Raw genomic sequence first — 26,915 nt, 5'->3', positions numbered from 1 at the left:
TAAAGCAATTATTTATTGGCTAATGCATGTAAAAGATAAATAGCATTTCATGAGCTGCTTGGCTAAGCACTAGTGTGCTCACCACCCCAATAAGGCACATAAGGGCCCTTGCTGGCTGGGGGAGCCAGCAGACAGGAGGGATGGCATTGGCCCCCACACTCCCCGGGGTGGACCTACAGTGCTGCTGGGGTGCCTCTGCTACCAGCTCCATCAACACTAATGGCACTGACAACTCTACCAAATGGCCCAATGTTTCCCAGCCATTGGACTAGCCTGAATGGCCTCCTGGGTTTTTCCTTTAGGATTAGGGGACTGGAGCATGTCTCCTATGAGGAAAGGCTGCGAGAGCTGGGCCTGTTCAGCCTGGAGAAGAGAAGACTGAGAGGTGATCTGATCAACGTGTATAAGTGTCTGAAGGGGGAGTGTCAAGGGGATGAGGCCAGCCTCTTCTCCGTGGTGCCCAGCGACAGGGCAAGAGGCAACGGGCACAAACTGAACCACAGGAAGTTCCACCTAAACCTGAGAAAAAGCTTCTTCGCTGTGAGGGTGACAGAGCACTGGACCAGGTTGCCCAGAGAGGTAGTGGAGTCTCCTTCGCTGGAGATATTCAAAACCCGTCTGGATGTGATCCTGGGCAATGTGCTCTAGGTGACCCTGCTTGAGCAGGGAGGTTGGACTAGATGATCTCCAGAGGTCCCTTCCAACCTAAACGATTCTGTGATTTAATACTTCTCCATGCTGCTGCTTTCCCTCTTGAACCCTTGAGCTACTAATAATCCTTTCTCAACAGTCCTACCTCTGCCTATAGTTTTTACCTTTCTTATCTCGCCACAGACTTTCTCACAGCTCTCTCTGAGTAGCCTGACACTGAGTTTCACAGCTGGCCACGTCAGAGCTGGGCCTTGGGTCCTTAGCACATGGGCAGCTAAACCCATGCAGGGGCAGCTCACAGCTAGGGCAACAAAGAAACAGGGATACAGCATTCTCCTGCCTTCTGCTTTTCTCATGGCAATCCATACCTGTTCCCTATTACACGGACACCTTTATATTTTTTGCCTCTCTTTTTGAGGAGAGTTGCTTTTCTCTTCTTCTTTGCCACCTCTACTTCTCTTGCTACCCACTGATTGCCTTCTTCCTGCAAGGGAACGAGGCTTCAGCTCCACCACAGTGCTTCCTCCTCCCCTTGGCATCTACCTTCCAGGTGCTGTGATGCAGCTGGTCCGTGTTGCCTCTTTTCCACCATACTGCCACTTCTCCACTGGTAATTTGCCCCGCTGTCTCCGCCTGCACACCTGGCACACAGGGTTTCCATCCCATGAGTTGTGGCAGAAGACACTTCATGCATGAAAAGTTCCCAGGATAATATTCATCCTGCACCTTCTGCCTCTAGTCATCTTTAGTATCTCTGGAAATCTCTTCATTCCCTCCATTGCTCACTCAGTCGAACTTATTGTCCTCCATTCTGGGGTCTCCCTTTAAGAAAACAACAGCCACAGCAACAAAACAAATCTCCCCCATGTATTTGCCTATTTATTGCTTTGTTTTTGGATCACGTGGCTTTCTCAGGAGGCACCTATATAAGTTATCAGGAAGGATGTTTCAAATACCAAAGTAAGTATTCTTTTGCACTGAATATAATTATATCTATTCTACTCATTGCTGCAGTTTATTATAGAGATTAAAAGTAAAAAATGGGTTTAAAAGAAAATGGAGTAATTGTGGAGGACAATTTCTTCAATGGCTATTAAGAGATGATTTAAATGTAACCTCCAGCTCACAAAGACCTAAACGGTTGACTGCAGAAAGCTGGGAAAGATACCTATATTTTTGGATAGACTAGTACTGAAGTTAGCCTTGCTTGGAGCAGGAGATGGGTCCAGATAACCTCCAGAAATCATTTCCAAACTAAATTGTTCCAGGACCCTATGTATATTTGTTCTAACCCAAGGTGGGCATCCTTTTTTTTTTTTCCTTACCATGCAGCAATACCCTCCCAGTTAGTTCAGCAATTCATGTCGGACGCTCAGCTACAAGGGTCTATGCTACTTAGTATACACAACGCCAGCCAGCCTTTCTATACTAGAAAGGGCAACCAAAGCAGACCATTCGAAATACAGCCAAAAAGCCCACTAAGCTACAGATGGATTGCTCCCGTCAAGAGGTGACAGCAGAAGTAAAGCTAAAATAGTACCTCAGGACTGTAACTTTCTGCCATTCTTATCAAGACACTGGGAAAGGGGCTGCTTGCTCATATGTTTTAGATGGCAGATAACATACGTACACAAAAATTAAACTAAAGCACAACAGCAACATTCTTTCTGCCATTTCACTTATTGATTCTTATACCGCAACAAACGAATAAACAAATGCCATTTTTAATCAAAAGAAAAATGTGAGGGTCATGAAAAGGGACTGGATTAACAGCACTGTGGGCAGAAACCCCACTACCTATTGCAGAGATGACAAGGATGGAGCGAGTTTCTCCAGTCTGATGCTAGCTCAAGGGCAGGAAATTGCAGTGGATTCCTCCATGCCTGTTCACTGTCTCTGCTAAGATCCATCACAAAGATACTGATGTAGAAGCTGCTTTCCAAGGTGTGAACACCAATTCACTAGAAACATACAGCTCATTTAACACAGGCCAGCCATACTGACAGAGAGAAATAGCCTATAATCCTTCTTAAACAATCATTTAATTGAGGTAAAAACCTGTAAAGAATCACCTAGTATTATCTTTGTAATAAAAATGTCCTCAGTGAGTATTGCAATTCTGGATCAGCCTGTAAAATTCATATGACATTAGAACATAGTTGAGAGCCATTTCCAAGATGTCTCTTCTCCTATATTCCTAAAAGAGAGGGGGATTTCGCAGTGGCTGGGCTAGTTTGTTTCCTAGCAGATTTTTTATTCAAATTGCATTTGCTGCAAGACAAAAGAAAATAGAGACAGGGTGGAGGCATTCAAATATTGGTTCAGAGCAGATTCAATCAAATTTCACTACAGTTGAGCTCTGTGTCGATGGCACTAAAGCTGGAAGAGCAAAAAAAATTAATTGTCTACCCATTAGATTACGTCTCTATATAAAAGTTACTGAGTGTGAACTCTAGAGTCAGCACTGGTCTTGTCACTGTAGCTAGTAGATGCATTTCTAAGTATTTGCCTTTCTTTTTCTTCTTCTTACAGATATGTTAATTCTCCATTTGCAATTAAGCACAATGGCTGTTTTAGGGGCAAGCTGTTGTGTGATATCAGCTGAAATTCTGTGCCAGTTTACTTTTTTTTTAATAACTACTGAATAAGTCAAATGGGACTCATGCATTTGAAAATAATTGTACAGATTGGTATATGCCTTTTCCTAGACAGAAAGGAGCAAACCAGAGAGCCAGTCTTTTCCATGTACATCCTTTTGTGTAACTGTCGAGAGAGAGAGATTCAATACGTGAGCACTGCAAATCGGCAATTTTGGGCGCCTTCTTGGGGCTGATGCTCAAACTATTTCTTGCTTATAAAATGGACTGCAAAACTATCACGCTACAGCATGAGCTTATTTAACAAAAGTTATGTTTACCTTATCAACTGTGCAGCTCAGCAGTAGTTCTATAGAGCACAACGTGGGTTTGAGGGATTTATTCTGGACTAGCTCTAGTCTGAATGCCTGCAGACTGAATGCCTGTTAGGAGCTGGAGAGCATTAGGTGCACCCCCCGGAGTACATCTGCTTTAGCTCCATCTGAAAAGAAGCCTTTATTTGCAGGCAGCAAGGCTGCTTAACGACATGAACCATGAAGCACAGTAGCATGGATCATCAGGAGTTTCTCTTCCAAAGCACTTTCCTGACCTGAGCTAATGCTAATGTGAATGCACCTGCCAACAGATGACCACAGGTAATAGCAACAGAAGACTATCAAGGATGGAAGATGGGCAGCAGCTCCAGTGTGATCAAACTTCTCAGTACCAAAGCGGTTGATACGTACAGAGCTGAGGTCCGTTTTTCCTATTTGACAAGCTATATTTGAAATACATGATAGGGGGACCATGACAGCAGCAGGTGAGAGCTAAAGAATGTTTTGTATTTAAAAAAACATTTCTTCTATGCCTTAGCATCTTGCCTTGTCTTTCTCCTTCCCTTCTCTACCCCAAGGTGTTTCTTACATCAGAATTAACTCAAGTAAAAGCAATAACATCAACACAAAGAAAACTCCTGAAGCTGGTCATAGATGGGCAGTAATGACAATCAAGGATGAAATTTTTGTCTGTCTTATGCCAGAATGATGTCAGGGCAAGGGAGGAGCTTAAAATGCTCTCCAGAAATGAAAAAAAAAAAAAAATCCATTAGTCTGAGATGCACTTTACAGTCACAGTCAGATGCTATTTCCATTTGTGTATCAGCAATTCAGATCCTTTTCCCTAAAGAAAGAAAGGACATGCAAACTGTTTTCTAATAGAAGACAAAGGCTGCAATTTTGATTGCACGAAAGAAAGATTTATTTAAGGTTATGGTTTGTACAGCAACTTTAATTTTACCCCTCATCTGTCTATCTGTCTAGTAGGGTCTTTCACAACATTTACATATGATGTCCTACTGATGGGAAATTATTAAATTAATTTCTCAGGGAGTGAAAACTTAACTTTCTGCATTATATTCACAGCTTCACACACGCTCACATATATAGAAATGTACAGGTATGCACATGTGTAAAGATGCATGCATATGGGTGTTCATCTTTATTTTTAATATGTATAGTACCATGAAAAAGGAGACCACTGTTGAGCATACAAAAATGACAGTAGTGAAGAATGTGACAGTAAGTTCAATTGGTAGAAATGCATACCTGGAGGCAGGCACTGTTCACAAAGGCATCATAGCTCTGCAGGCACTTGCTTGTGTGATTAGGGAGGCAACACCAGGAATACACTACCTTTTGTTGTTTGGTTCTGATCTTTCTGATTTGATTATTTCGTGCACGCTGAAGGCAAGCAGCCAGGCCAGAGTTTTTCAGTAATTGGCTCCCTTATCTTTTTCCACACAACACTCCGCTCTTGCAAAAGAGATGAAGAAATGAGTACAAACAAGACGTTTATGCGCAAAGCACATTGTTCTGCATGTGGTCACTTGTTTTGCACAGAAGAGGGGTTTATATACTTCATAGACTGTAAATCTAACATAGGATAAATGTCAGGTTCTGCTCCACAGTTTCTCTTTCGTTCACACACATAGAAAAACAGCTGGATACAAACAGTACACTATGGCATATAAGCTCTATTGGACTGTAGCAGCAGTCAGACAAAATCAATTCAAATAGTACTCGCCTCTGTTTGCACAGTATTTACTGTCAGCTGAGAGAATAGGATGAGTAGAAATGAAATTTTCGGTGCTCAGCACAGACTGATAAGATTAAAGTGAGAAGATCTAGAAATATATCACCAGTGTAAGATGCCTTAATAGGATGCTGTAAGCATACACTCTACACTATTTCCTAGTATAGCTGTTAGTGAATAAACTTTGTCATTATTTTAAGCTCTATTTCTTTTTAAAAGTTTCAGTAATGGGTAAAATTGTCAATATGGAGACCAAGTCTCCCCCTACTCTGACCTCCTTTCAAAGAACGTGGAAGTCCCGCTTAACTGAGGCGTCACTGGGACACACGGAACTGAAGCAATGAGCGTCTGCTTAGTGACTTAACACGCTCAAAAAAAATGCTCATTCGCAAGAAAATTATTGACTGTCATTGGGGGGTACTGCTCTATCCTAACCCTGCAGGCACTGATCACCAATCCTATCCCACAGTGCATCCCATCCCACCCAGGAACACACCAGAAGCAGATATAACCTGTGTGCAATACTTTCTGGACAAACACAAAGCGCTTCTCAAACAACAGGCCTCACTTCAGAGGCAGCGTTCAAGCAAAGGGCCACTGAGTTTCCAGAAGCATTGTACATCCAACCTGTGTCTCCCAAGCTGCTTGATATTGTTTGCAAGGTGTCATGATCTCTTACAATATTCTCTTCGCATACCCAAAGCATTCACCTTAAGAACTGGCCACCCTCTGCTAGAATGAACCCTCTGTTAATTTGGGATCTAGAATCAGCACTGGCATGAGCCACAGAATCACAGAGCTGCCAAGGTTGGAAGGTACCTCAGGAAATCATCTAGTCCAACTCCCATGCTCAAAGCAGTGTCAACTAGAGCAGGTTGCCCAGGACCATGTCCAGTTTGGTTTTGAATATCTCCAAGGACAGAAACTCCACAAGCTCTCAGGGCAATCCGTACCGATGTTTCGCCACCCTCGCAATAAAAAAGTTGTTTCTTAAGCTTAAACAGATTCTCCTGTTTCAGCTTGTACCTATTGCCTCTTGTCCTTTTGCCAGACACCACTGAGAAGAGTCTGGCTCCATCATCTGTACTCCCCCAATCAGTTATTTATACACACTGATGAGATCTCCCTGAGCCTTCTCTTCTTCAGGCTAAACAATCCCAGCTCTCTCAGAGTCTCTTTGTATGTCCAGTGCTCTAGTCCCTTAATCATCTTCATGGCCCTTTGCTGGACTCACCGCAGAATGTCCGTGTCTCTCGTACTGGAGAGCCCAGCACTGGACCCAGCACTCCAGATGTGGCCTCACAAGCGCTAAGTAGAGCGCTCCCTCAACCTGCTGGCAATACTCCTCCTAATTCAGCCCAGGAGGCTGTTCACCTTCTTTACTGCAAGGGCACATTGCTAGCTCATGTTCAGCTTGCCACGAGGACCCCAAATCCTTCTGCACGCCTACTTTCCAGTCACTTGGCTCCCACCTGTACTACTGCAAGGGGTTACGCCTTCCCAGGTGCTGGACTTTGCACTTCACTTTGTTGAACTCCGTGAGGTTCCTGTCGACCCATTCCTCCAGCCTGTTGAGATGCCTCTGAACAGCAGCACAACCATCTGGTCCACCAACTACTCCTCTCAGTTTTTTTCTCTCAGTAATGGTTTGCTAAACAATATTGGAGCCGGTACTCACTCCTGGGTTACACCACTAGTGACTGGCCTCCAGCTGAGCTTCATTCTGCTGATCACAATGATCTTTGACCCCAACAGTTCAGCCAGTTTTCTGTCCAACTCCCTATTCACTGCTCTAGTCCATACTTTATCAGTGTGTCCATGAGAATGGGGGGGGGAGGTGTCAAAAGCCTTGCTACAGTTCAGATAAACAACATTCACTACTCTCTCCTCATCCACCAAGCCAATCACCTCATCATAGAAGGGTGATGATTTCCCTTTTGTAAGTCCATGCTGACTTCTCCCAGTCACCTGTCCATCCTTAATGTGTTTGGAGATGGTTTCCAGGATTAGTAGCTCCATCACCTTCTCAGGGATCAAGGTGAGGCTGACCATCATGTAGCTCCCCAGATCCTCCTTCTTGCCCTTCTAGAATATAGGACTGATATTTCCTTTCTTTCAGTCATCAGGAAACTCTCCCAGTTGACATGACCTTCCAAAGATAATCAAGAGTGGCCTTGCAGTAACGTTGGCCAGCTCCTTCAGCATTCACGTGTGCATTCCATCAGATCCTGTGGATTTGTAAATGTCTAGTTTAAGCGTTCCCTAAACTGATCCTCTTCCACCAAGGGTAAGTCTTTATTGCTCCAGACTTGCCCTCTAGTCTCAAGGTCCAGGGATTCTTGAAAGCCAACCTTACCAGTAAAGACTTACCACAATGGGTGTCATCTGAGAGCTGCCACTAAAGATTTACCTCGACATGGCACTCACTGCTAATAGAGGTACAGCTATTGCTACACAGCATAAACATAATCCACTCAAGTCAAAAATATAGCACTGCTTTTCAACATAAAGAGTGTCAACAAACCTGGCTCCTGACTAACGCATGTGCGCATGTGTTTGTGTGTGTGTTGGGGCGAGAGGGCGGGTCGCATGTCTGTCTATACTGGCCTGAAAAAAAACACCCTGTTCCTGAAATAGCTTTTCAGAAAAACAAGTCTTAGACAAACTTTATGAAGGAAGTCTTTTTAAAACCCACCACCTCTTCCTGTCTCCAGTCTCCACCCACATGTACACAAATGAGACCATGCTATATCCTGCATCATCACATTCAATCTTTTATTTATGGAACAGAGGAAGGCATTTGCTTTGATAAAAGGAGTTTATCCGTCAAGCCTTTTAACAAGAGTCTGACTTCGTTATTTCACGGGTGCGCCCTGTGCTGGTAAGTAGCTATTCTGCAAGAACATGGTATATCCATCTTCAAATTCCCATCCCAAATGACACGCTCAAGTGACACCCTGATGCAATAGCCTTAACCATTTCAACCTTTCAGCATGCATCCTACATAGGACTATCCCTAACAAAGGGCTCTGGCAGTATCTTTCCCTGCTGTTCAGCCACCTATTTGTCCAGGGCCTGACACTTTGGAGGGAAACAGCAGAGGTGAATACTTGCTAAGAAGCATCCCAGCTCTGGCCTTCCTTCAGAAGGAATGCAGAGTAAAACTGAGAGGTAAACACTTCGATATACATGCTGTTCTCTGCTACCTTTAGTACAGGAGAGCTAACCTGTAGCAAAGTGGGCAGGAGTTGCTCTCACCTATCTAATTCTGCCACTCTTATCAGTGAGACTTTTGAAACAAATTGTCAGATTATCATCTCTTGCTGTTCCAGAATTCTTCTGCTCAGCACTCTTATTTATGCCAGGGATGGGGGTAAACCTTATCAAGGCATGGGAGCCAGGATAAGCACTAGAAAACAACACAAGAGAAATAAAAGAATAGGAGTAAGGAGTCAAAACAGAGGCCAGGTCAGACCAGCCCCAGTCTGAGGGTATTGTGTGTTCTCTGGGTATTGAGGTGTGTGCGTGTGTGTATTTTTGAGTAGATTTGGCAATATAGTCAAAACCACCAGAACATACACAGGAAACACTAGGAGCAGAAGCAGTGGCAGCTTGATAATGACAAGAGAGAATCTGGAGGAAGTGGAGCAAAAAGCTTGCTTATGCTTTTTGATTCTACTGTGCTTGGGGAAAGTTTCACTTTTGCAAAGGCACAAGGAGACTGTTTTCCTCTTTCTCAGACAATATTATTGCTTGTGAATCAGGGAAAATAGCTTCTGTTCTTGATGATATACACTGTTATTAACAACTTATATGTCTGACACATGCACAGTCCCATTCAGAGAAAGCATGGCTCTGTATCAGAAATATTTTTGTCATTTTAGGTCTGAATTCAGGTAAATCACTGATAATCAAGTTTGTTTCAAAAGTCTCACTGATAAATGCCTACTTAGTTTCTTTGAGCTTGTATGGATCCCTAGTGCTGTGAGTGGTACAAGGCAACATTGAAACTACGGAGGAAAAAAATTAACCAGGTATGAGATTTTTGCAGAATAATGCAAAAAAGTTGTAACTAAAAGATATACAAAATGATGCATATTACACATTTGGATTTGGTAAGTAAATTTAGGTTTGCAGGACCCAAAGCATAAGAGCAGTCTATAGTGAAGAAAGTGATTAATTTTCTATTATGTGCTGGTCCAAGGAGACGTGGAGTGAGTATGTGGCTAAGGTGAAGCTCAGCAAAATGCACTAGCAAATTCCAGAGCAAGTAACAGTTTGAAACTTATCATTTTCCCCAACAATTTTTTTAAAGAAAAATTTAATCAAAAGGATCTGGGAGCTACTGAAACAACTGAATGGGGAATGCAATTGCATTTGATGCCAAAGGGAAGGGCAGAGAACTGGATGATAAAATACTTAAAGAAGATAACATCAATAAACTCAGAAAACTAGTGTGTGAGAGCACTGGGGAAACAAGTCTAAGGAATAAAAAGAGAAGAAGAGCTGGTAGCTGCTTAAAGAAACAACATTCAGGGCATAAATGTAAACTATCCCAGGGCAAAGAAGTGATAGGAAACGTAGTTAAATCCAACTTGGTTAAACCATGACCTCTTCACTGGCCTCCAGCAGACGAAGTCATAAAACGAGAGAGAATAAGCAAAAGACATCAGAATTAGTAAGACAGTATTCCATGGGTGTTATAGTAAATAAATGAAGACCAAGGAAAGCGTTATTTTCTCATCCCAGGAGAAAAGCTATAACAAATGATGCCAAGAAGGCTAAACCAAAAAAATGCAATTGCAAGAAATTCCAACTTAGGAAACTGAGCTTTTCACTGAACTGGCCAGTGCCTATAGGACATTTACCCCATTCCAGAGACTGCTGGAAAATATGATTTCTCATCTTCATTTCAATCCTGATGAGATACTGAGATTTTAAACAAATCTTACTAATAAACTGAGGTTATATTCCAATTTATGGTGTTCTAAACACATTTTTTTATCTGATAGTTTTTTCACACTCAGTGAACAGAATGAGCATAAAGAACTGTACCCAAGCATTGCAACATCTGCTTTTATCAGAAGATAAGTGGCTCACAGATGAATCAAAAGGCAAACATCAGCACTATTACCAAGAATGCTCTGTAAGCATTTTGCGTGAGAGGCCATACAATAAACAGGGGAGTTTTCATCTGCAGTCATCTCGTGCTAAAAAGCACAAGTGACACTCAAACAGCAGTGCATTTGATTAAAAATTCAATCTAAGACAGCAGTGGCAAGGCAGAGCTGTTGCAACAACTCTGGAGTAGGGAATCTCCAGGTTCAATAGTTTTAGAGCTGGCCGAAGAGAAGAGAGTCATCCAACACCCATTACGCTCAGAGCTAGTCAGCGTGCCTGAGCTGGTTGGTAACTGAACAGGACACAGAAATGAGGACTGTCCTTGAGGAGCAAACAACTACAGAGAGTTATGCAGAAGGGACAGACTGAACATGTAGGACTTAGGCTCTCCTCCCCTTCTTGTTAACAAGACTTGCATACATCATGTAAAATGAAACACAAAAATTGTACCTTCGGCTCAATTTTGTCAATAGCTTCTCTAGAAAGATAATTTCTTAAGTGTTACTGCCACTCACTCATCTACAGGATACGCTCCATCCAGGACTAGTTTTGCTACTGTAACATGATATGCTCATATTCCCACCCATAATTTTTTGTTAGATTGTGCAAATGGATCGCTCTCCTTTTAGTAATTCTCTCACAATAGTTATTCAATGAACAGTCAGCATTTTCCTAGCGGTTTTTACAACGTCACAGAAGAATGTGTGGAATTTTGCAGTCTAAAACATTACCTTGCTTAAATTTCCTATGGGTACAGATACAATCAGTTTAAGATCACCGAAAGTGTTCTTGCAGTTAAGGAAAAGAGCACAGTAAACATACTCGTAAAAATGTCCTCACGTTGGTTATTTTCCAGAACAAATTTCTACAAAAGGCAAAATACACAATTTGGCTTCAACACCAATATGCCTTCCCTGTTACAAGATCAGCATGACAAAAGCATTTAAACGATTTTTCTTCTCCTTCTCAGAGCACTCAACAAATTGACTGTGAAACAAAATCCATGCGGGAAACAGGTGCTTTCTCAGCAGTCAGCCCAGAAGGAGAGAATTTGGGCAGGAGGCAACAGCCACAGGCACCCACAGGCGGCTCTCTATCAGCACAGGAGGGCTCCCAAACCAGCCCTGTGGCACCGGCCCGCAGCTGAGGGCTGCTGTGAATGCGGAGCCTGTTGCTGGATGGAAGCAAACTGGCCAAAGCAGCTAATTCGAGTTTCCTGCAGGGATACCGGGACCCAGCTGCAAGCCCAGTTCAATCCTTTTTGACCATGAGGGAGCTGGACCACTCCCTGCTTAGGCAGTGAAGCATGGCTAGGCTTTTTGCTCTTCTTCCTCAGCTCTCTGAGGTACAAGGTACGTGTGTCATGGCTTTAGCCCTTCAGCATGCAGCTGATCAGATCAAGAAGTGTGACACCTCCCTTCTTAGGTGACCATTGGCACGGAGAGCGACAATAAAACCTGTAGGTGGTTTCCTACCCTGAGAGAACAGTACAAAGGGCTCCCCGTGTAATAAAGCCTATCCCTCACAAATCATTACCAGGGGTTAAGGTATCCAGTGGCAGGCAGTATGAAGGGAATTAATTACACTATTAAGTACTAAGCTACAGCAGCCCAAAGTCATACTTGCTCTGTCTTAGTCCCTAAATGTCTTATTGTTCCCCTCTGTCAACTCCCTTCTACGTTCTCTCCCATTTTACTCTCACCACATACACGAAACTGCTCAACTCCCAGATCTGTATGTCCTATCCAGAGCACCTAGGGCTTCCTTTCTGAGCATCCTCACGGGCTCACTGCTTGACTAGCCCCGTCTTCCTCCTTTCAAAGAGGACGCAACTAGGAGAGCAGACAGGTCTACTAGACTAGTTATCACTTATAGGCAGCTTGGATGTAAGACACACTGCTTTGGTCAAAAGCTCCAATGAATTGCAAACAGCTAAAAAGCAGCAAGATCTGTATCTGAAACTACTGCTTGCACCATCTTTATATACAAAAGATGAACAAAAAATAAAGTGAGATTGTTCAGTTATTATGGTTTGCCTAGAAGCACTGCTAATGTCCCAGCTTTTCTTACGATCACTCCCACTAGTCATATTATTTTCCTCGGCCTAATAAGTTTTATCAATCATAGGGTGGCAAAACCAAGGGTTTGAAAAGCATCATGAGGATCAGTCTTATTGCAGAAGGAAGATACAATTAGGTAGCTGAGGCCTTTTAATGCCTGCAACATGTGGCTGAATGCTGCTTTGCCTGAGCTGTGGGTTGATAACTCAAGCTTCACATTGGAAATAAAAAGGTGATGATCAAAGCCTGACTGAGCCACAACGCTGTAAGTTAATTTTCTGAGACATTGCAGGAAGAGTAGCACTTGGACCAACCCAGCTCCCAGAAATGTGAAATCCACACATGTAAACCTTAGTCCACATGCAAGTACTGTGATTAAAAAAAAAAAAATAAAAGCACCTGCTTGGCTTTCCCCAGGTGCCAGACAACAGCCTCTGCAACTGCCAAGCTCAACATGCTGAGAAGAGGCAAAATGTGTATGTATATATAATTTGCTTCATGCGAGCCCAAGCAGACTGCCAGCCAGAAATCATGCTACTTCACATTCAGAGACTGAAGTTTTAACTTGCTTCCAGCAGGTACTTCCTCTCGATTTTAGAAAAAATCATTAATATTGAAAAATACAACACAGCTAAATTGTAATTGGGTTGTCTGGAGCACCTGGTAGATTATCTGAACTTCATTCATATTCTCTAGTGTTTATGAGCATGCTGTGGACTGATGTATCAAATATCCTCCTTGAATGATGATCCCACTTGAATGATAGCTGTCACACTATCCTAACTCCTTCTGAAACTTGCTGTCTCCAACAGTATGTCAGGAATGGGGCAATCCCAAATCCCCCTTCAGCAAAGACAGCTTACTGAGCTGATGACCTTCATCTCCTTGCTGCTGTGAACTCTGTCTCAAAAAAATAAAACAAAAGAAAATATGTCATACTGAAATTCTTTCAGCTCCTTTTCTGAAGCTCTCAGGTCTAAATAGCCTGTAAACTCATGACATTACCACATATTTATTGGTCCAGAGCCAACTGAGATAACTGAGGTCCTAATTCTCATTCTCACCTCCTGGCTTTCGATACAAAAGTACTTTTAAAGATCCACTGGAGTGAAAATAAGATCTTAGTGTTCAGCATTTCATTTTGTGCAATGGAATCATGAAAAGCTCTCGCTTTACACCCTAAAAATCACTACGCGTATACACAACATGATTGTCAAAAGCAGGCTGCTCCACCACCAAACTCCCTTCATTTCGAAAGCCATACCATCCTTAGATCTGACTGCAATGGTCAAATTTTTGAATAGGACAAACCTGGATTGCTGTCATTGTCCACAAGAATGTTCCCCACTCACGTGTCAAACTGAGCAATGCCAGCCTACGAACCCTCTTTAGACTCAACAGTCCAGTTCCTTAAGGATCAAGAGATCTTTCCCCTATTTCAGTGGCTTCCAAACGCAACAGACTCCTTGATAGCACCCTGACTGTGGCTGGTCCAGACTGACAGGGGAGAGCAAACAGGATGCCGGATTGTGCCCACACTGTACCAACAAGTGGGCTACAGTGGGCCAGCAGAACTGGGAAAACACTTGACTAGACTAAGGGACTGCTGTGAATTTCATTAGAGCTACAAAATGCTTTTCCTAACTAGCATCCCTGAAATCTTATTTTCACTAATTCTGAGATAACTGACACTTATTTCTCCCAGGGGCTGCATACCTGAAAAGGCACATCTCCTTCCTCACAGATGACATGAAGAAGCCATCCACAGCTCTGAGATAGCAACCAGTCATTGACATTTAACACCCCAAGACAGGCTGCACGGGGTTACCCAGCAGGAGTCACAGTATGGCATTCTCTAGGCACTTCTCATTAAGGCAGAGCGGCCCATCGTGCCTCTCTGGCATTTGCCCAAAAATAATGCCTGGATCATGTCAGTAGGCGTGCCGATCCATGTGTATTGGGAAGTGATAAAGAGAAGCACAATTAAAGAGCGGTTAGGGGTCTTCATAGCTAAGACGACTGAAAGAGGAGAGATGATTTCCTCCAGCTCCAAGTAGGCAAAGACCATTCAAAGCAAACATTCGAGTATACTTAGTGCTGCATTAGTGTTTTGGAAGGCTCGACCAGCTTGACATATGAAAACTGAAATTAACATCTAGTCTGTGGCTTTTTCAGCTCCGGAGGTGGGGAGGGGTGAGAAGAAATAAATAGTTTGAGGAGTTGTTGTTGGTTTTTTGTTTTTTTTTTTTTTTTTAATAAGCACACTACCAGCATTTTTCACAACCCTGCACCATTGTTCTCTGTAAAATCATGCTGTGATCCCAACTTCTAAGAAATTGGTCAATAAATATAAACCCAAATAGCCCCAAATAGTCCCAGAAATAATTTTAGATAAATATTTGTGCATTTAGATGCTGACCTCAAAATAAATCTTAGAAAACTGCCTGTTGCTATTTCTCACTTCCATAGCAAGTACAGATTCAAAGTGGCTTTGCTTCTGCTACTATGAATGCAAACAGAGAGCATAACTGAAAAAGAAATATATAAAAGAAAAAAAAGTAAATAGTGATGACAAATACCAGATTGTCATCCGTGGCATATAACTACCTACATAGAAAATCTCTTTTATTTCTACATTTCTGTTGGATGGAGCTCCTTGGCCTTCTTCGTTCTGGGGTCCCCTGTGTCACTTCCTGGTTCCCACCACAAAAGTGAAGGGAACCCAGTTACTAAAAGGGAAGTGTGCGCTACATTTTCACCATCAGTCTGTTATTTTGGCACAGGTATGTCAATTATTGATTTGAGGGAAGACCATTTTTTCAACAAAATTCAGATGTGCGTGTCTCCAACTCAGTCTTTAAAAGTTTCAAACATTTCAAGAGCCGTACTGATATTTAAAGAAAAAGAAAAATAAGTCACTAAAACATGTTGCTGTCCCCAGTTGTCTTCAGGTCAGGAAAGATAAAGGCTTTTGGAGGAGCTGGGTGTCCTGCTGGCCTGCTGTGTGCTAGGGTCTGAGATTTGTTGGCTCAAATACAAATTCAGGCAACTGACTATCATTAGTAACAGAGCTGATATTAGACCGCTTGTGTCTCCACTGTTAAAAGTTCATATAGATAAGCCTTGGACTGTAATTCTGATAGACAGTCTCTGATAAAACAGAAGGCTGGACTGCATATGGTTCCTCATGCTCTGGTGTTAACCTGAAGTTCTTGGTCTGCAATATAAAGAAAAATATACACCATTATATTGACTTTTAGAATTCTGTTGAAATATCATACATATAGAGTCCAAACGAGAAATAAGATTGGAAAAAATCTAGTAGGCAACAGTACTTTTGCAAAGGAATTGTGAATTTATTTCTCTAAGCTCCATTAGCAAAGAGGTAGGGCATAGAGGGTGAAACCTGAGATGGCAGAAAGATACAGCAACTGCCTTTACAATGCTTAAACAGGGCAGTCTCTGTAATCTCTTTTTCTTAATATGATTGAAAACAAATTTTGAAATGTCAGTATTTTCTTCAAAATAAATCTTAATGAACAATGCTGAAAAAACAGACAGGCCGTACACGTTCCAATTTAGACACCTAAAATTACCAGAAGTTTTTGACTTTTATCTCTGTAACTCCCACTCCTGTCAGTCAAATTGTGCTGAGTGCCACAGAACAGCATATCGGGAAATTAATCATTCTAGCTTCAGAGCACTGTTCAACCAGCTTGCAATAAACAAGGCACACGGCCATGAATTTAACCGTGAGCAGAAAACAAAACATGAAATAATTGCTCTTTCAGTGTGCGTTACGTGAGGCAGAAGCCCTGAGGAAGGAGCAGCATATTATCATGCTGTTAAATATGTATCAGGGCACACTGGAATTAGAGAGGAAGCAGAACTTGCAGTGGCAAGTTTAGCACCGCTTTTTTCTAACTTCTCAGTGTTCCAACTGCAACTTAAAAAAAAGTTTTACAGCTGTTTGTGTGTCTAATATAGCACAAGGAAGTGCATCCTTTTCCCTTATTATAAATGCCTGCCCACTATCATCTTCTCTTTAGTCGTGCAGATTCCTATCATGAAGGACAGTGCACATTCTTAAACAAAAGATTAAAGGTTACTCCGTAACACACAATTCTGAATGCATTAACTTTTGGGAGAGCTAAAATTCAGCTTAAACACTGGCATTGTAAATGTAATTTATAGTATTCTTAGGCAGGAAAAGCTCTATTCCATTCTTCTTCTAGTGCTTAAGCAACTAGTGAGATTCTGTGAATACACACAAGGATAGGGCCATGCAAGTAGTAGATACCCTCCCCAGATATGCTGTTCCTCATTCACCCATCCAATCACGGCCAGAGATAAATGGGAGTTTTGTGAGAGCAGACATACGTTGCAATGGAGTTATACGTATTAGTGAAGTAAACAGAAAAAAGCCCACTTACTGTAAATGGTGCTCCTGGCCCACGTGACAATTCACATAACGTGCCAGCTGAAAGTAAGATGTTACGAATTGAATATGGCTTGATAGGGTAAGGTGCACAGCTGCTCTGTCTATAGTTCTCACCCTAGCTGCCCTCTGCTGCTGAAAGATTTTCTTCTAAATACAGTTCCAAGTACTAGTTTAGTTCTCACTTTTAATGTCATGGTTTGGAACATACGCTTGCCAGTGCTATTGTTTTATTTTCCCCTTCAGCAAAATATGCAGTCACCCTAGGAGACATGATTGAAGCAACACAGTCGTCTTTTTCTAGGTGTACTTTTCCTCCACTCTGAGAGGGACACGGTGAGCCAAGCAACCACCTTAGTTAGACGCTTCGTTCTCTCCTCTCTTTGCCTGCCTCAGACCGCATTTCACCCTGTGGCAGTGACAGGCTCCCACCAAAGAGCTGCAAGCACTGATCAGTACTGCCACCACTGACAGTAGCTGTCCTTCTGTTTTCCTCTCCTGCCTTTCCGTTTTCCTCACTCTGCCTTCTCTGCTCATCTAGGGCACACCTCCCCTCGTAGTCCCTTCTTGCCAATGCTTTTGCCCCCATTCTTTAGCACCTGATTCATGAACTATTTGCAAATGTAATATGCCTAGTGGGGGGAGTAATCTGAAAGGCATAAACAAAAGGAGGAAACCCTGACAGGCACTAACTTTAGAATAGAACTAAGGCAACAAAGGAGAGCAAATGCTGCACACTGATTCTCTGCAAGTTCCCTCCTTTTCCAGTGCACCCACCTCTAAGTTGCCTTCTTTCAGTTCCTCATCTCCTTAAAAGCTCTCCCTTTCCGGTTACTGTTCTTCCTGTTTCCATTTTAAGCCCTGACTTGCCTCCCAACCAATTCTGTCAGCAATAAAGCACATGTCCTTGTACCCGCACATAGTCAGTAACGGGACTGTAAAACATTTCAGGCTCATCCGAGATACCAACTGTGCTCCAAACGACTTACCCTTCCACCTGAAAATCAAGCATAAAATCACACCAACACCAATGAGAGCCGCAGCACTTGCAGATCCTCCTATCAGGAGATAGTGAAGCGTGGGGGAAGTGTCTGAGAGACGAGGGAAAAAAAAGCTAGTTAGAGAACTAGATGGCAACATCCACTGACTATATGATGTTACTGCCTACCTCAGCAAGAGAGGAACACTAATCCTCTACCCCCACAGCTCAAACAAGCTGTGAGACACAGGTGAGAGGTCCAGATCCCCGTCAGCAATAGGAAGCTGCTTCACACGCGCAGCCATTCATGTGCACAAACATGCTTTTGTGCTTGACCCCACGTGCCTGCACCGTCTCCCTTTGTTCGAATGAATCGCCAGATCTGATCACCTGTCCCTTTAAAATGCTGTCATGAATGACCGGGCTATGTTGGCTTCTGTCCTTCATGTCTCTGCTTCATAAGTCCCACTGGCAGAACTTATATCAGGTCTAGCACAGTCAGCTGAGAAGTTGAATTTTACCCTTTACCACCCTGGAAAACATATCTAGAGAGTTAGAGACAACCATTCGCCAAGGAAGTTTTCTTCAGGCCTTAATTCTGTGGGGACTCCTGTGGTTCAAAGTTCACACCTAAAAGTAGTGAACTGCATCAGAGTGGCTGCTGAAAGTAACTTTTCTGTCATCAGTGACCGAAAAGGATGCTGAAACAGAATAAGAATAAGGAACTCTTATAAAACAAAACCAGGGCATAAGGAAGCAAGCACTGGCAGCTTCCCTATACAGGGCCAGAAACTTTGGGTTTCAATGGACTGACTCAAAATTATTAATTTCTTTATCAGTTGTGCACTAGGATTTTGGTATTTCATCGCCCTAAACAATCTATGAAGCCCTGGCAGGCAGTAAGAACATCTGCATAGAGAAGTACCAAAAAAATCACAAGAACATGATGAAGAGCAATTACAGAAAAATGATATTTACACAATAGATCTAGGGACAGAGTCTTGTTTGTAGCCGGATGGGTGACGAGGCAGGTCACGGTGGGATGCATGCTGCTGAGCCAACCTACACAGCTCACTCTGGTTACTGTTCCATTGGGGTGATGAACTTCTTCCTCAGTGCTGTGATTACTTGCAGGCAGCCAGGAGATTTCTGCAGCTGGCTTTCCTGCAGAGGCTTGACAAACAGCCACCCCACTCTTGTTGGAGGTCAAAGTCACTGTAGGAGGGACTATAGAAGAAGAAGAAATCCACGATTATTATTTCTAGCTCAGTATAATCTCTTCAACCAAGAAACTCAAAACCAGGTGATTTTTTTGTTTAAGTTTACATCTCCAATTCAAGATATTTTAAAATAATTTGAAATATTAGCACCAACCATCTTGGGGGGGAGGGGGGGGAGGGGGAATACCTCGAAAAGTCCAAGATCAATATCTTCAGAAATTGCTATCTGCCTTTAAAAGTCTTGTTCCCTCATGTTTTGTGACAGAGGACTACAGCAGAAACAGAGGATGGGACAAGGAATAGGGCTGGATTAAATTATGAATTATAAATATAACAGTGCACATACTGAAGAAAACACAGTTTCCTAAAGCCTCAGATAAAATATTTAGGAAAGACAGTGTAGGTAGAATCAAGAATTTGACAATATAGAAAGAAAGAAGGAATCAGACAAAACTAGAGGCCAACAATTTGTATTTTGCATTTGTCAAAACAGGTAAAGGCTCAGGCAATACCTGAGCCATTATTAGGATGGCAAGACCCTGAAGGGAAGAAGGGGAAAAAAAAAAAAAGTGACAAATTAACAACAACGATTGTAAAGTTACTAAATGAAATTTCCTGTGAGCCTTCTAAATATCGCTAAAAATTAACTAAGATTATCGGAACACAAAATCCATGCCTAGGTAAAATGCTTCTTGAAACTTATGGAAACCCAGAGATAATCAATACACCAAATCATCTTTCTCAGAATCAGGTAAATTATGTTTCCTAATACTCTTTTGTTCCTGCCTAGCTTGAAAATGGACAATTTTTGTTTTTATTTGAGTTATGCAGTCTTATAGACAGCTTTCAGTATGTCTTGAAGAGTGAAATGTTTCCAGATAACGTCCTGAAACTCTTGCTTCCTTCCTTCTTATTCAACACTTACTCAGACAAAACACACGTTGACCTTATTGTGAATTTTGGTTGAGCATCTTCTTGCTCAGCTTACAGCAGCAATATTTATTTGCTATCTTCTGTTTGTATTAACCGGTAAGAATGCATACTCCTGGTTGTGTGAACATTCATGCAACATTCAAAACATCTGTTATGCTACCTCAGAAACTACTCTAGACTTTTGTATTTGGTGTACCTTAAAAACTCCCTGGTTCGTGACTTGGAATAAAGTTTTAAAAAGTGAAGAAAAAAAAAAAGCATATTTCCCCATAACAACAGCCCAGACCTATTGCATATCTCCTCATCCCTCTGCCTAAATAGCCAGACTACATCAGTTTAAGGTACTGTCTCTTCATTGAGGAGTTTTCTACCTCTTCATGGGCAATTTCAGAACGCATCCAAAATGGATTTGGTCTTTTAACACCAAATCAAATCATTTTTATCTCTTCACACACACACAAAAAAAAAAAAAAAGGCCACAAGGTATGTCTTACCTATCACAATCAGAGAAGAGAAAAAAAGAAAATTCCCCTCACTGCTGACAATTTCACAGGTGTAATTTCCCTCATCGCCAAGGTTCACAGGGTAAATACGAAGAGCAGGGTCACTGTCAGGTGAGTATTTCCATGCCATCCTCTCACTGCAGTTTAACTTTACTGTCTCGTTGTTGTTATATCTATAGGCCAACAAGCAGTAAGCGCTGGATTTCATCTTCCACGTCACCATTAGCAAAGGCTCCTTGAAGCAGTAAGGGCATCTCAGCACAGCCTCATGACCAGCTTCCACCTTCACTATGTTATAAGCTACATAAGAAGAAAAGAGAAAATAAAAATGATGCTACAGCCATCAAAGCATAGGAGGCTATTGACGTCAATCCTTAAAAATCTCTACTTCATTACTGTACTGAAACCCTGAGCAGATTCTGTACCTTCCTTTGTATATTTATACCTATATGGTTTAAAAGCTGGCTGAGACTCCAGCACTCTTCAGGCAGGCATCATGAGCCCTGCATTCCCTGGAAGACTAATGCTAATACAGGTCCAAAGCTTGTAATTGTACTGCACTTGGACTATTGTTTCAATTGTCATTATGAATCTGCAGCCTGACATTTTGGCCATTCAAAAACTTTTCCTTCAGGCTGCCAGCCTTGAGGACACAGAGCTCTGTGCAGACACGTATACATAGTATCCAGTTTCCAGGTCCAGTTTCCTGCTGTCACTCTCTTTGAGGACTGGGAGTGCAGTGGAGGTGGTGCCTTTCTGCTGTGGACACCATGCAAGTATGTGATGCACACTGGTGAACTCAAGTCCTCCATCTTTTTTGAGTTAATAGATTTTTTTTCACTTTCATATGGGCTTTGAAAAAATGATGAGGGCAGCAAGACTCACCCCTGAGGAAAAGAAAATTACATAAAAGAAATAGCATGTTATTGAATTAGCTGCCTTGGTTAAAGCATAAGTAATAGCAGCAGTAGTGATGGAGCCAGTAAGGAGTTTAAAACCCAAGATCACTTGGTGTAGTAGTTTATGTATGGGGCATACATAGATCCTCCTTCTGCCAGAAATAATAGCTCTTATAATGTTTTCTCAGTTAAAGAGGAAATGGATCTTCGGGTGATCTGTGATAGATTCCTATCAGATATCTCATCCTGTGCAACTCTTGGAGGCAGAAGGATTTTGTCTGCTGAGGTGACATTACTCTCTGTGTTCACATTAAACAGTAAACAAAATTTCCCCAGTGAACTGCAAAGTTTCAGTGTACTACTGAGCTGGGAATACAGAGTATCAAGTGGTAGTGCATGTACTTTGCAATCTTTCTCACTTACCTGACCCTTGAACCACGCTGATTAACAAGAAAAGGAGTGCAGCCAGAACTGCCCAGGTCTGAGCCATCTGAGTACAAATTGTTGCACAAGTCCCTTCAACAAGAACATAATGCAAAATCTTTGTTTCCTTCAAAAAACAGAAATTCTAAAAGAAACTCCCTGTCAAGTATCTTTCTTATGCTGAATAAAGTAAAGCAAAAAGGGCTGTGAAAACAAAGGCTACGATTTACAAACAAGTTTTAGAAATCCAGGATCTCCGGCACCATTTTCCAGTCATCTCCAGCTGCTCACCATTCACACCTAGCTAGCTAGCACAAGGATAACTAGAGACCTCCTACAGGTTTACAGGCTTATCCACAGAGAATGAAAAGAAGGTTTTGCTAGAGAGCGTATGCATGCTTTATAACTTTTTCTGAAAAATAAAGGCAACAGCGTGTATAAGAAAGTTCATGACCTAGTCTTCCTCAGCTGTTTTAAGGAAACAGCCCAAAGAAGTAATTCCTAACATTTGCCATGCTTTTAACTTCTTGAAGGGTAGTTCTACTTCCATAGTAGAACAAAAAGGGCAATAATCTTATTGTAAGTGACCAAAACCATGTAAGTTTCCTGCTTTCTTAGACACAGTGTACTGAAGATGCATTTAGTAACTTATGCTATTCCACAACGATGTAATTTCTTTTAACAAACTATATCATATAAATTGTTAGCTACTTCTTAGCAAAAGGGCAGCTATTCATTAGTAAAACTGAGATGGTGGCTTTCATTCAAACCCATCGTTTTCAGGTCCATACAAAAAAACACAGCTGCATGTTGTCCAAGAGCTTTCCAGTCAACATATGTATGGTTCCTAAGGGAGAGTTTTGACAAAAGCCCTTTCAACTGTTGCTTGAACACAGATTTGGCTAAGAATGTCACTGAAACTTTTCTGCAGTCAGAAATCATACATAAGTGACCCCGGTCTGGCAATGCAGTTTTGCACTATACTGCATGAACAACATACGCGTGTATTCACATAGCCAAAATCCCAATCACTTTGCTCAGGTCTCAAGGCTGCAGCTGATTTTGGACAAGCACCTACTGCAACTCGTGTTGATTCTGTCACAACCAAAAGATTCACTACTGATACACTGCTGCACCCGCAGCCAAGAGGCCTCAGAGGACACAAGAGTGACTATATCCTATTTTTTTTAACGTTGCTGTCAGGAATCAGTTATTAACAACAAAAAGGGGACCTGTGTTTGCGTGAACTGTGGGTTCTTTGTTTTGAAGCAAATCAACACATGTTGAAGAGTATGGGGAACCTTCCCTTTCATTCCAGCATCACACAGGTGTGCTGCCCAAGCACACAAGTGACACTGTTGTAAAAGCTGGGAAGAATCCTGCTAAGGGTTTAAAACGAAGAGTAGGTTGATGTGCCACAAAAGACTGAGAGCTCCCACACTCGTTTGATGTCACTAGCCTTCTGCAGCTTTTATCTCCAAATATTTGCTCTCTTTTCTTCAACCTGGTTATGGATGTTCAAACAGTATTCCCTCCTATCCCTGATTATATCATCTCTTTTGGCCCTCTCCCTATGGCACCCTGCCAGTTTGACGGACAGCCCAGAGCTCTAGCTTACTAGTCATTGAGGCTGGCTCCTGTCAGAGAAGGTCAAAGGTGGTTTTCTTTGCTGCTGTTGTTCTCTGGAAACTACCGTTTTATACTACAGACTAGGCCTGGGAGACTCACTGGGATCCTTTCTCCATCCATCTTCACCCGCACTTTTGTCTTGAGACTCTCTCTAACCTGCTCATTTTCCATCACTCACTTCTGCATTCCCAAAGATTCTCCTCTTGTTGTCATTCTCTCCTTTATGCACTCCTTTCTACCTCTTCAATAGTCTACTTTCTGAATCAGTCACTTGCAACTAGAGATGACTGAAAAATAGTGTTTCCATCCTATGAAAAATACTGATATTTCAACAGCTGTTTTCATTCTTAAGTCAAAATCCAATATGCACCAGATCAGCAAATATCTTCATGCAATGGTTGATTCAGAAAGGTCATCTATGTTGCAACAGGACTCTCCTTCTGGGCTATTTTGATCAAGCGCTGTTCACACCCATTTTTAAATACAAGTACTCTTCTCAAAATGTGCTGGGAGGAGGGGAAGAAAGGCGGTCAGAGTGTAAGCCTCTCTGTGCACACAGAAACCTAGATCCTTAGCTGATATCAATTGATGTAAAAGTTACAAGCTTCAATTATATAGCATTCAAATTCCATTTTGAAACGTTTCGATTGAGGATGCCTCATGTAAAGAAAAAACAGATCACTGCTACCTTTATGTCACAAAAAACACCAAAAAACAAACACTGCCACATTTGTGATCCAAATGCAAGAGGAAACATTTTTTTCCTAAATACGATGCGGTATGTATGTACGTTCAGACAACAGCCTGACAGGTTTTCTGAAAAATTCTCTCTAACAGAACTCTGACATATCTGGATGAAAAGCTTTCATTGCAACCTAAAAACAATGCAAGTGCAACTACACTGATCAGTATTCTTCTACTACTAATGTACAACATCTAATGTAACTCCTACATTACAAACCTCTCAAATTTCATTTTTCATTCACCTAAAATATTTACCACAAGTGAAATATTTTGTTTTGTTTCATGTTATTCAATACCATTTAAAGTTTTGTTTTTCAATTTGGATAAATTATGCATGACAAAAGTTGCTTTCAGTCAAAAAATTTTAAGATTTTTTTTTTGGTAAAAAAAAAAATGTTCAAAACTTTTGGTCAAAATCATGTACTGAATTTGACCCAATTTGCAAATGGTTTTTCAGTCCCTCTAAAAAGAAAAGAAAAAGAAAAGAAAAAAGAAAAGAGGAGAAAAAATTTGTTTAACAACAAATTCAATATTCACCAATTTTGCTGGAGCCATATATATTCATATACAGAATATTGTGATATTTTAATTTATCCCAAAGGATCACCCTCTTTTAAAATGCATACAAATCATATATATGTATATGCAGTTATTTGCTCAAAAGAATAGGCATCAATGATTAAAAACAGGGCCTTACAGAAAGGAGGATATACTGTTTAAACGTTCATGTAGGAAAAACAGAATTTAGATTTGATTTTGAAGGCTCAGTCCTTGAATACTTATGTTCGCAAGCAAGAAGCAAATCTCAAAGTAAAATCCAAAAAGGAGAAACCAAACACAGCTGAATCAAATTCATTTTAAAGTAGCAAATGAATATTTGTAGATCGCCTCGTATTATCTCCTTTGATGGAATTAAAATGCCTCAGTAACTACATTAAAATAAATTAAAATTTTAAGTCAGCCTTGACAGCAGAGGTTGGCAGGAGGCCACACGATGTGTGTGCCTCTCTTCGCTAGCCTCAGCGTTCTAGCTGGAGGATGCCACCACTCATGCTTGGTTTCATCCCAGTGAATATTAAGGCTGGAGAAAAGTTACCCAGTTGTCAGTCTGGAGAAGAGTCCTCTGGCCACCGAAGACGAACAGCAGCGGTGTCAACAGGCTCCAGGCTTGTAGTATCCCACTTCTGAGGACGGGAAGGGGATGTCCGTGTACACGTTGGCTGTGGCAGTGACAGCTGTTCTGGTGGCAGCTTACAAGGCACCTGCACGCTAGCGAATTGGCCAGATAAACCCAGAGCTTGCCTCTCCGCTGGCCTCACGACAGGCCCAGACAGTTCCACAAAAGTGAGAATAATCTCAGTTCAGGACCATCAATCCCAGACATTCCCTGTCTTCAGCCATACAGTTCACAATGCTCTTTTCATTGAAGCTCCTGAGATTTTAACATGCTGCTGATTAGTCCCACAGACAGACACAGCCTCTTGCCCTCTGAATGAGGGAAGCTGTGCATCCCTCTGAATCAGCTCAGCAAGAATAAAACATCTGCTTGTACACTCCCCTCAAGAGGATGTGACACAGTTAAAACTAGGGAAACAAACTGCTTTCTGACCTGAAGAACAAACCACAACCTTAGGTTGCCTGCAATTACACATCCAGTGCAAGCTAAAAGCCCAGTGCTATGCAGAGCAGCAACTTACAATCAGTTAAATAAAAGCAAAGTCCAACATAATGAAAACATTTTTAAAATAACCTGAAGGAGGAAAGGGTGCAGACTGTAAAGAACGAAGTATCAACCGGAGCATCACTCATCACCGCAACTTTTTAAAAAATATCCCACATGTAACATAGCCATTCCCATGATTAACTCAGAAAAATATAGTTCTGCTTTTCAACGACAACAGATTTTAAAGAGTAGAAAAGACTACATCTGAGAAGGTCTGTTTTCTAAAACATCTGCTCTCTTCAGCCAGGGCAGGGTAGCAAGGGGTGGCAAGAAGAAGAGGCAGTTGCACACAGCTGTGTCAACTCTCCCACTTCTCATGCAAGTATAAGGTAACAGTAAGGAGCAACCAAAGCAAGGCTACGTTATTTATAATCCCAAACCACGCTTTTAGCGCAGCCAGAACCTTCACACAACAGCATCTGCCTACCTAGTGAGAAGGTGCATCACCCACTGCAAGATATTAAATGTTTCCTCCTCACCACCTAGGCCTCTCCTCTCAAGCCCCATTCCTCTGTAACTTAGCCAGATTTCTCCAGGTGTGAGTCCTTGGACCCTATGCAAAGGGTTAGCTCTGCAATCTCGGAGGCTCTCCCATTTTTCCTAAAAACTGCAACATGTGCTGCCAGACATCTGAGCTGTACCAGTTACCTGAGGAAATATAGCAGCAGTTGTGTCTGTAGGTGGGCATTTTCTGTGCATCTCAGTGGCAAGGCCCTGGGCTGGGTTTTGGGCAGCCTATTCACTACTTCCAGAGAGTTTTGTGCCAGCTCTCAGAGCAGCCTGCAGTCCCTGCTCAGAGAACAGACACTGCTTGAACATTGTCCCCAGTCACTCCTGAGCAGTGATCCACTTCTGAACATTCTTGAAGTCCCTCAGCTGCAAATGAAGTTGCAAAATATGAGAAGACTTTGAACACCCTAGAAGG

At 41.9% G+C, this 26,915-nt stretch overlaps 1 protein-coding gene and 1 long non-coding RNA gene across 3 annotated transcripts; one reads left to right on the top strand and one right to left on the bottom strand.

The window, feature by feature from the left end:
- The first annotated feature begins 4,353 nt into the window (after positions 1 to 4,353).
- On the top strand, positions 4,354 to 14,749 carry LOC138061284 (uncharacterized). The gene is made up of 2 exons (XR_011134955.1): positions 4,354 to 8,199; positions 11,410 to 14,749. It is a non-coding gene; the product is annotated as an uncharacterized lncRNA (long non-coding RNA).
- A 275-nt stretch (positions 14,750 to 15,024) lies between these two features.
- Positions 15,025 to 25,827, bottom strand: LOC104149195 (cell surface glycoprotein CD200 receptor 1-B-like). 2 transcript variants are annotated; one of them, XM_009682692.2, is made up of 7 exons: positions 25,364 to 25,827; positions 21,895 to 21,987; positions 20,564 to 20,872; positions 18,895 to 19,143; positions 17,927 to 18,028; positions 16,933 to 16,979; positions 15,025 to 15,716 (listed from the first exon to the last, which is right to left on the bottom strand). In XM_009682692.2, the coding sequence occupies exons 2-7, from the start codon at positions 21,959 to 21,961 to the stop codon at positions 15,600 to 15,602; spliced, it is 891 nt and encodes a 296-aa protein (XP_009680987.2). In that variant the 5' UTR covers positions 21,962 to 21,987; positions 25,364 to 25,827; the 3' UTR covers positions 15,025 to 15,599. The 2 variants fall into 2 exon arrangements, with proteins under 2 accessions (XP_009680987.2, XP_009680988.2); XM_009682693.2 differs by lacking the exon at positions 21,895 to 21,987 and having other exon boundaries at positions 25,364 to 25,826.
- Between the last annotated feature and the right edge of the window lie 1,088 nt (positions 25,828 to 26,915).

This window comes from Struthio camelus, chromosome 1, assembly GCF_040807025.1.
Source record: "Struthio camelus isolate bStrCam1 chromosome 1, bStrCam1.hap1, whole genome shotgun sequence".
NCBI classification, from domain to species: domain Eukaryota; kingdom Metazoa; phylum Chordata; class Aves; order Struthioniformes; family Struthionidae; genus Struthio; species Struthio camelus.
Note: the sequence above shows the minus strand (reverse complement) of the source record. Positions and strands in the feature narration are given on the sequence as shown.